General features: G+C 39.9%; 1 protein-coding gene across 1 annotated transcript; it reads left to right on the top strand.

The window, feature by feature from the left end:
• The first annotated feature begins 1,431 nt into the window (after nt 1-1,431).
• On the top strand, nt 1,432-10,030 carry LOC139736486 (dnaJ homolog subfamily C member 9-like). The gene is made up of 5 exons (XM_071647237.1): nt 1,432-1,569; nt 5,552-5,704; nt 6,156-6,272; nt 8,947-9,155; nt 9,641-10,030. Exons 1-5 carry the CDS (start codon nt 1,479-1,481, stop codon nt 9,851-9,853), a joined length of 783 nt encoding a protein of 260 aa, XP_071503338.1. The 5' UTR covers nt 1,432-1,478; the 3' UTR covers nt 9,854-10,030.

Below are 10,030 nucleotides of genomic sequence, written 5' to 3'. Positions count from 1 at the left end.
ATGAATTATATAAGGATATACTGTTTGAAAAAAAAAAAAAAGAGTTTCAAGGCTGCTATGCCACCTATGAGTTGCCCACTCCTTAATTCACATCCCGGAAGGAAGCAGAAATTTAACCAACAAGAGTAAAATATGAACTCCTTTCCGATGCAAGTCACTATACTCCACTCTAAGATATATCTTTGTTTCTCTTCTTTTTATTTCTTTATAAAATAATTGATTTATATGAAGATTTATTCTTTCATTCATTTCTATGAGCTTTAAATGTTTGAAATTCTACTCGTTTGTTGGCAATTTTACAAATTACTAAATAACACACTAATAATTCTTTCTCGTTGGTGTAGTTTCCCGTGTCCGCTTTTACTCAAAGAGTCTGTACCTAGTGTAAAGGGTCCCAAAACAGGGTCTGACTTTCACTTTTGTTCAGTATATGTTAGTTTTTATCATGATAAGGCTACCATCTTGAATATTTATATCATCATATTAATAGGCATCTAATGTTGTTTAAAATAATTTCAATCATCATTGTTTCATTCTGGTTATCATCATCTTTTTTTTCATGATCACTATCGTCATCATATTCCTTGGCCTACTAGACCCTATAATTGTTTTTGATCATCATTATTATTTTGATCGTTTTTGTTGATACTATCATTAACAATGTTAAAGCAATTATAGTTATAACACTGTTAGTTGTAGGCGTATTGGACCTGTAGGCTATTATTACATGGATTTAGACCTGCCTTACCATCTTTATTCGAGGTATACCTAATGACGGGCCCCGATGGGGATGTCATGGCAGTGACACTGCTGATGAGGGATACAATCATGTACCCTGCATGTGCAGTAGTGCCCACTACTACTTTTTTTTTTAATCACTGTCATCATCACTTATGATATAAGACGAATATTTTTTTTTCATACATTGTATATCATTAGGGGACCTACTGTATCATCGTCATCATCATCATCACCACCACCACCACCACCATCATCATCATCATCATCATCATCATCACCATCATCACCATCATCGCCATCATCATCATCATACCAAATAGTGCGGTGTGGCGCTTAGTAACGGTCTTTGTTCTTTTATGTTTTGATGAAATCTCAAACTCGGACAAAGTGGAAAAAGCGGTAATCTTTATTTCATGTGAAATCCTTTCTAGAAATCTTTTCTAATACTTTGTAGCATATAGGGGTCCAAAAGCCTGTAGTTACTAATCTTTTCTAATACTTTGTAGCATATAGGGGTCCAAAAGCCTGTAGTTACTGAACCTATCAACTTCGTACCCGTTCAATCTGTGGTCCCTTGATACTCACGTCCCACACATGTACATGGGTACGATCTTTTCGCGCGCGGAATTCGAAGTGCGGGAAATACTACTTCCGTCTTCCTTTTATATCTGATATACTGTAGCGTTGTGCCTACATTTGTCTCGCCGGTTTTGTTGCCAGTGTAATCGCACCACAAAATGTCTCTTCTTGACCAGTGTGAAGAGTTGTTCGGGTCGAAGAATCTTTATGATGTGCTTATGATCAAGAAAGATGCGACGGCGAGTGAAGGTACGTATGAAAAATGTGCATCCACGTAAACTTCAGTTTATCGTTTCTCATGAAGTTCTGCGTCATGTCACAGGAAATTTGCTTCAGCCCCACATACTGCAATTTCTGTGGGGTACGAGCATCGCGCCACAAAATCTGTCCGCGCAGTTTATTGAATTTACACTTGGTTACTAGACCCCCAGTATGTCTAAGGCAAAACTTGGAATGAGTAAAGTACGTGGAAACAGCTCCTCATGTATGTACCCCCTCCCCCCCCCCCCCCCCACATTGCATGTGCAGTTAAAGATAATATAAAGTTTTGGTACCTCAAAAGTTTCCCTGAATTTTTGCGTTTCAGGTTAAAGTACCTTTCATATAACTGACACTGTGACACTTACTCGCCCCAAAGTGCTCTCAAATGGTAGTCTCATGTGTTAGTAATCATGCAATTAACTGCGACCAGTAGCCCCATACGCATAGCGTAATGTTGACCGAAAGATCGGTCTGTATCTGTCCGTCGGGGAATGTTCGGCGGAGACTGCGTCTGGCTTCACGGATCCCCTCCGTATACAGACTGAAGTCAATGATTGCGGCTCCTGTGTGGAGCAGTCGCGCACAGATCAAACGTTACGATAAACCAAATTTCAGACAGCTTTTTTACATTCAAACAAGTATGACATGACATGACACATTATGCAGCAATATTTGGGATAAATTTCTCACATTGTGCAATCGAAATACTCACATAACCTCGGTTATAATGCAGAAATTTTATCGATATCGCAACATCGCCATTCGCGAGCAGTAAGTCGCCATTTTGAATCTGTAACAATTGCTAAGCCAATCACATGCGAGGTACGTGTTTTAGTAAAACAAACACGTAGAAACTACCTCGCATGTGATTGGCTAATAGATTCATAGTGTATGTTTCTGCAGTTTGAATGTGACGACGCGACAGGCTGTGTTTTACGTTGAAAATTCTCCTAAAATGTTGGATTATTCATTAATCTGGTGAGTGTAACGTATTCTTAAAAAAATAAATTCACCATACAAGCTTACATTTGCCGACCTAGGGCCGTGAATTAGACGCAATCGAGAAGGGTGAGGTACCTCACCCAATTTTCCATAGAGACAGTGGTTAAGAACATCCACACAGCAATGGGTACTGCAACCTTCCGTCTGTCTACGGAGGACAGCGTTAATGGCAAAATATAAAAGAGTCCTCCGGACAGACGGATCTTTCTGTCTAAGCGTAATGGGGCTTCGCATTGCAGCATTCAGGATCATGACAGATTTAGTATCGTGGGTAAATATCAACTTAAAATCCATAGATTTCTTCAATTTGAAGACTTACAGTACCAATTATTGAATTAAGTTGAAGTATTGAAAACAGGCTTTGGGCAACGTTTGGTTCTGTCAATAGTCCCTTTCTGTTCGAATTGATGACTGAATGTGACTCGGTCGAGAGGACCTTGGGAGAGCTACATACACTGAATACCATACTACGGCCAGCGCATGTGCACACAAACATCTTATCTGTTCATGGATTTGAAATTTGTGCGCATGTGATGTGTGCACATGCGCTGGTCGTAGTATTCAGTGTATGTAGCTCTCCCAAGGTCCACTCGACCGAGTCACATTCAGTCATCAATTTGAACAGAAAGGGACTATTGGCAGAACCAAACATTGCCCAAAGCCTGTTTTCAATACTTCAACTTAATTGGTAAGTCTTCAAATTGAAGAAATTTTTGAATTTTAAGTTGATATTTACCCGCGATACTAAATCTGTCATGATCCTGAATGCTACAATGCGAAGCCCCATTACGCTATGCGTATGGGGCTGCTGGTCGCAGTTAGCTATGCATACACATGTTTTGTATGGGGCTGCACGCTGCTGGTCGCAGTTATCATGCAATAATGGTTTCGCACAATACGTGTACTACCTCACCGTCGAACGGCGGCGGCTCTGGTACGAAACTATTATTGCATGATTACTAAAGACATGAGAGCACTTTGGGGCGAGTAAGTCTCACAGTGTTGGTTATATGAAAGGTACTTTAATCTGAAACACAAACTAAGACAAGGAAATTCAGGGAAACTTTTGAGGTACCAAAACTTTATATTATCTTTAACAGTTGTGCAAACTTTTAAACGCATGCTGTTGTACTTGTATGGTACTGAGTTGACCGACAAGTATGTCTAAGGCAAAAAACTTCTCATTTATAATAGTGACATTTGCTGGGTCAGTTGTTCGCTTCCTAGACAGACACCATTGAATCATACGCCATTGCGACGGTTTCCATCGTTCTGGCGGAAACGCAACTTCGACCCAGTTCCCCCCGCATAAAAATGGTTACCATTATTTTTTTCCAGCTTGGTTTTCAAACTGATCTGGAAAAAATATATACAGGATTAACCAGTAAACATTTTGACTCTCCTCTTCCACTGTTTCCTCCTGTTTTCTGGTTGTTTCCTTTGCAGCGCTCCCCAATTCATCGCCGCCCTTCGTTTGAAAAATGACAGCACGAACGTCTATGGCAAGCCAAATGCATGCTCCATACAATCACTATATCGGTACACTTACGTGCAGTAAACGTAAGTGTACTGATACAGTATAGTGATTGTATGGATCATGCATTTGGCTTGCCATAGACGTTCGTGCGGTGATTTTTCAAACGAAGGCAGCGATGAATTGGGGATCACTGCAAAGAAGTGGAGGAAAAACGGTTGAAACCGTCACAATGGCGTATGTACATTGTATCAATGGTGTCTGTCTAAGAAGCGAACAACTGACCCAGCAAATGTCATTATTATAAATGAGAAGTTTTTCGCCTTAGAAATACTTGTCGGTCAAGGTACTGTGTAGACGAGACTCTGGTCCCTAACACGTTAGATATCTACCGCACTCTATTGTCATATTAGTCTATCTGATGGATGGTATTGATATATTATGGTAATGACTAATAGTAATGTTAAGGTTTACTCATTGTTACAAGAGTCCTCAAACTGTTAGTACAGTTCTAACCATTATTAGTAACTTTTGTATTAATAGCAGACTTTCTGGGTCTATGCGTGCATACAATGTACATTTTAGTAACATTTTGGCAAATGGTGGGGACGTTAACACAGTGCAACACTGTAGCATAATACAATTACCACAATACACAGCATGCTTGGCCTGGCATGACAGCCTTGTGAAGTGCATGTTGAGTGGGACTCGGAAACTTGCATAAGTATGAGTTCGTTATTAATTTTTAAGCTGTAAACTGTGTGATCTAGAAGTCTACATGTAATCCTTCTACACTACATAGTAACTCTATAATGTTTTGACTTACCGGTAGGCCTACACTGTAAGAAAAAATGATTATCCTAAAATGTGTCTTTTGGTGGTTAGAAATCCATAATTATTTGTTTGTTTGTTTTTTGTGAGGCATTTGAGAAAGTTTGTTCGGCGTGTGAGCATTAGAAACACCCCTAAGGCAGAGACTCCAACCCTCCCGCTTTCGACAGGAGAATATCTCCTGGCGAAAGCCCATTTTTGCAAAATCTCCCGTTCTCCCGCTTGAGATTTGATTTCTCCCGCCCTGGCTCTGTGTCTCCCATTTGAAAGGATTTCCTACTTATTGCCATCATTTGTTGAAAAATAAGCCTTAGATAGCACGAGAGAGCATCTAAAACCTAGAGCTGGACCCCGGCCGCAAGGAACTCCACGCTCATGAAGTGCACTTTGCACACATCAAGTTGGAGTCTCCCGTTTGCTAGGGGTTTCAGGCGGGAGAATCTCCAGATCATCAGGTGATTGGGGTTGGAGTCTCTGCCTAAAGGTGTGAGTCTCACCTGGCTAATAATACACTAGACTTGGTTTCTTCTGCAATCAATGCTTAATAGCACTCCCCACCATGAACACTACTGCTCTGTTGAACTCATGCTGATTTCATGCTGATTTTCATTAACTCATTCAATGCTGATTGTGTTTTACCTTTTGGATCCTGCATGCTTATAGTGAAGAAAGGCTACTTCAAGCGGTCACTTCAGGTCCACCCTGACCGGGCTGCTAAAGAGGACAAGGATGAGGCCACACAAAAGTTCCAGGTCGTGTCCAAGGTCTACATGGTCCTGTCTGATAAGTCTCGGAGGAACCTTTATGATGAGTCAGGTTGGTAAAAGTTCTTGAGCTCTCAATTCCAATCAATGACATCACTACATCTGTCTGTGGCTCAGCATGAACATACAAATGCAAACAAAGCACCCCAGTGCATGTGCCAATCCGTGAACAAAGCTCGGCATTAAGGGTTAATATGTCATGGAGAAATGATTGCTCGGGCATGTATGGCTACATCATGCATGTTTTCTTCGCACAGAAGTTTAGACAAGACCCAAATGGCAGACTACTTCACTCATATGACACTCACTTTACGTGAATACATTCAGGCATCATATTTTTTTTTTCTTCTTTTCTACATACTAAAATTTGAAATTTGTGTTCACCTTGTGTAGCATAAATTTTAATCCACAAAGGATAATTGTGGTACAGCAACATGACTTCTTACCTTATCAAATATTTAAAGAGACTCTGAAAGTCGTTTAATGATATATTCACCCTTCAGGAGAAGTTGATGATGAGGTTGATATGGACCAACAGAAGGACTGGGATGCTTACTGGAGAATCCTCTTCAAGAAGGTCGACGTCAAGGACATAGAAGAGTTTGAAGAGAAATATCGAGGTAGGTATATCACTCTTTATGCATTTTTGTTCTTACTTTACATCTCTGTTGCATTCATGAAGTTAGGGGTTCTCTGACGTTACAATTTCAGTTCATTGTACAGGGGAAACTCGGTATAACGAACACTGCTATAACGAGATATCGGTTATTACGAGGAAATTTTGCCAGTCCCAAATTTCCTTCCACACAAGTCTATGTAAAATGCTACTCTTATAGCGAGATCGGCTATAACGAAATAACTGCTATAACGAGATAAATTTTGTGACTTCCAAACAAAGAAAAACATAGCCAATCAAACCTGTTATAGCGAGGTAAAGCAAAATGTCCTCGGGTGAAGCTTAACTTCGCCTGTGCTATCACCTTCCGAGATTGTAATAGCTCGATGCGCCTTGAGTCTTGTACACACATATTATTTTCTTCAGTGCACTCCAGCTAGCACCGCATGTTGTACGTGTATGTGTGCGTGTGTGCGCGCACACTGATACATGCAGAAAATGTGGTGGGAAGGCCATATGTATACATGACATCATCATGACGTTTAGCAGGTGTGAGGCAATCTGATGCTGTGATTGGCTTTCTACGTAGGGAATTCCCCATCTTCACACACACGCAGTCATAATGTACATACAGAATGTGTCACATACACACACAGCATTGTGCAGACCATATATTCCACACACCCATACCATAACCACATACTAATCTACAGATGATCTTGACACAATCGCAAGCTATATAATTTACAGATTCAAACATCCACAGTTAATAAGAAACACCCACAATTAATAAGAAACACATTCTTGATATTGGATTTCATTAGCGGAAAACATCTTCTTACCCATAAAGGTGAGTAATTCCCTCACACACATTATCAAGTTATCAGTATTGATTGAAAGATGATGGGTAGTCCCACATGTGCAAATTAATGTCTTTATGTTATGCTTTCTGTAATGCCTACTGATATAACGAGATATCGGCTATAACGAGAAAAATGACTCGGTCCAGACCATCTCGTTATATCGAGTTTCCACTGTATGTAGAGCAACTACTGTTGGATGAGCAGGTTTTAAGCTGTAGTTTCGTAGCTTATGAAAACTGCTCACATATAGCATGATGCACTGGTGACGCAAAGTCTCAGAGTTTACAGAATGCCTCTTTTAGTTGCAAAATTTGCTTCTCTTTCATTGGCTTTTTTTCCCTTTAGCTTTGTTTTGTGTTTGCTGGGCCCTTATTGTGATAAGAATTAGAAAAAAAGAAGATCCGATAGAATTTATATGCAAATTTGTGGTGAAATGAAAAGTCAATTGTACTTAATCTCATAGAGTCTGCTTAGAGTTGTTTTTCACTGATATAAGTTCAAGCTTTAGCTGACCACTGTATGGTAGAACTCAGACAGAACCTCCAGAATCTTGCCACCCAGGAGATAAGAATGTATGGCAGTTGTCGTCACAGTGCACTCCCATTATAAAAGGACACAGCCATAATGGAAGTCTTGTAACAATGGAGTGAAAATTCAGGTCCTAAATTTATTATTTGTAAAGCTTTATATGCCTTATTGTTCGAATGTAACAAAACTTTGATATAACAAAAGAAAACTGGGGGTCCTGAGGACTTAAATGGAGTCACCTGCATATCTTTAATTTCCGTGGAACAATTTCAGCATATCAGTGTGCAGAAACATTAAAAATGCTGCATTATAGATTAACTTTGCGCAATCTTAGAAAGTCATATTCATTCTTACTAAGCCAGTGGATCCAGTCATCAGTTTCACTTGATTTTTTAATGCAAAAAAACAAACAAACAAACAAACAAACAAAACCACATGATGAGAGCTGTCAGATTATGATATCTTTGTCATTTTTTGTCACATTATGTAGAGTCCGATGAATACGGTGGAACCACTCTGTAACAGTGTCAGATATAGCAAGATATGTGATATAACAAGGTAATATTGCAGGACTCATTCCTTTTATATTATTTTGTTCTTATCCCTACTAAAGGACAAGTTCACCTTCATAGACATGTGGGTTGAGTGAATGCAGCAATATTAGTAGAACACATCAATGAGAGTTTGAGGAAAATCGGACAATCCGTTCAAAAGTTATGATTTTTTGAAGTTTCTGCTCAGTCACGGCTGGATGAGAAGACTACTATAGCTTGTGATGTCATATGAGTACAACTATATAAAGAAAGTGTAAAGAAAATTCAAGATATTCTCACTTTTCTCACATAACAAAAGAACACTCGACTTCTCTCTTTCAGAAGTCAGGGGGAATAATATTACCCCTAATGTAAGTCAGTAACAAGTCGAAGAAATGTGCACTTTATTCAAAAAGTTAAGATTTGTGAAATTCTCTTTTTATTTTCCTTATATCGTTGTACGCATGTGACATCATACACTGTAGTAGTCTTCTCCTCCAGCAGTGATTGCACAGATATTTTAAAAATTCATAACTTTTGAACGGATTGTCGGATTTTCCCCAAACTTTCATTGATGTGTTCTACTAATAATGTTGCCTTCACTCAATCCACATGTCTGTGAAGGTGAACTTGTCCTTTAAAGGTAACCAATACAATGAGGATATTTCAGTGATTCCAAGCAGCTCATACAGAGGTTCCTGTGCAATTATATTCAGCGGAGAGAACTGACTACATTCTCATTCTTTCTTTTCAGGATCAGCAGAAGAGCTCGATGACCTGAAGGCAGCCTACATCGAGTTCGAGGGCGACATGGACGAAATCCTGGCGAACGTGATGTGTAGTACCATAGATGACGTCCCCAGATTCCGAAAGATCCTCAAGGGACTTGTGAAGAAGGGCGAGGTGCCAAAGTTTGAGGCGTTTGAAGAGAACAAGAAGCAGGAGAAAGCTAGACAGAAGAGAGTGAGTTTGACATGTTTGTTACCTCAAGAGATATTCAACATCAGAAGTTTCTAGATGTGTAATTTGCTTCTCCACTCCCCAAATCCTCATTGTAAGGTATATGTATGCATTTGGATTTTTCCTTTGTTATAACTTTTCTCTCTCATAATTTTTCCTTTTCAGTGTATATGTATCATGTATAAAAGATTCCTCACATGTTTGTTTTCATCAAATGCTTGTGTTTGTTTAGGTGTAATTTGTTAATTATGTGTGCGAATGTGTATTTGCAAATGTGTTTGATGTAAGATTAGTGTTAGTGTGATAAATGATATTTAATTCTTCATTGAAGATAGTGTGATGAGAAAACTTCAAAGCAGAAAGATGATCCAAAGTAGTCTCACCTCTGAAGAGCTATTGATCGATGTTCATTCCTGAACTCATTTCTTTGTCTATGAATGCCCCACCCCTCTTTTCTTTTCCACCCTATTCTTATCTCTTGAATATAGGCTGCTCAGGAGGCTGTGGAAGCAGAGGAGATGTCCAAGGAGCTGGGCCTTAACGGGGCCAGCGGTCCAGGGGACGGGGGCGACGATGCCCTGAAGGCCCTCATTCTTGGCAAACAGAAGAGCCGGGAGCAGCAGATGGATAACCTCTTCGCCAGCCTGGAGGCCAAGTACTGCCAGCCCAAGAAGGGAAAAGGGAAGAAGCAGAAGAGGTAATGGGCTACGACCACGCCCATTCTCCATTGCTCCCCAATTCTTCATTTCCCCATCTCAGCGGTGGGGCATTCTGGTTCTTAACCCGGTAATGGCCTGATTTCTCTCACCGGATCATCACACTTTCTTCTGTGCTGAAAGACTGGAGATATGAGAAACTAGAGCTATGAGGAACTAAAA

This window comes from Diadema antillarum, unplaced genomic scaffold, assembly GCF_040938485.1.
Source record: "Diadema antillarum isolate AM-2024a unplaced genomic scaffold, OU_Dant_1.0 seq00000649_RagTag, whole genome shotgun sequence".
NCBI classification, from domain to species: Eukaryota; Metazoa; Echinodermata; class Echinoidea; order Diadematoida; family Diadematidae; genus Diadema; species Diadema antillarum.
This window is presented reverse-complemented; position numbering and strand designations above follow the sequence as displayed.

Coding starts and splice junctions, on each gene's coding strand:
- LOC139736486 (XM_071647237.1), top strand. CDS start 1,479: ATGTCTCTTCTTGACCAGTGTGAAGAGTTGTTCGGGTCGAAGAATCTT. Junction 5,705..6,155: donor GAACCTTTATGATGAGTCAG/GTTGGTAAAAGT, acceptor TTCACCCTTCAG/GAGAAGTTGATGATGAGGTT. Junction 6,273..8,946: donor GTTTGAAGAGAAATATCGAG/GTAGGTATATCA, acceptor CTTTCTTTTCAG/GATCAGCAGAAGAGCTCGAT.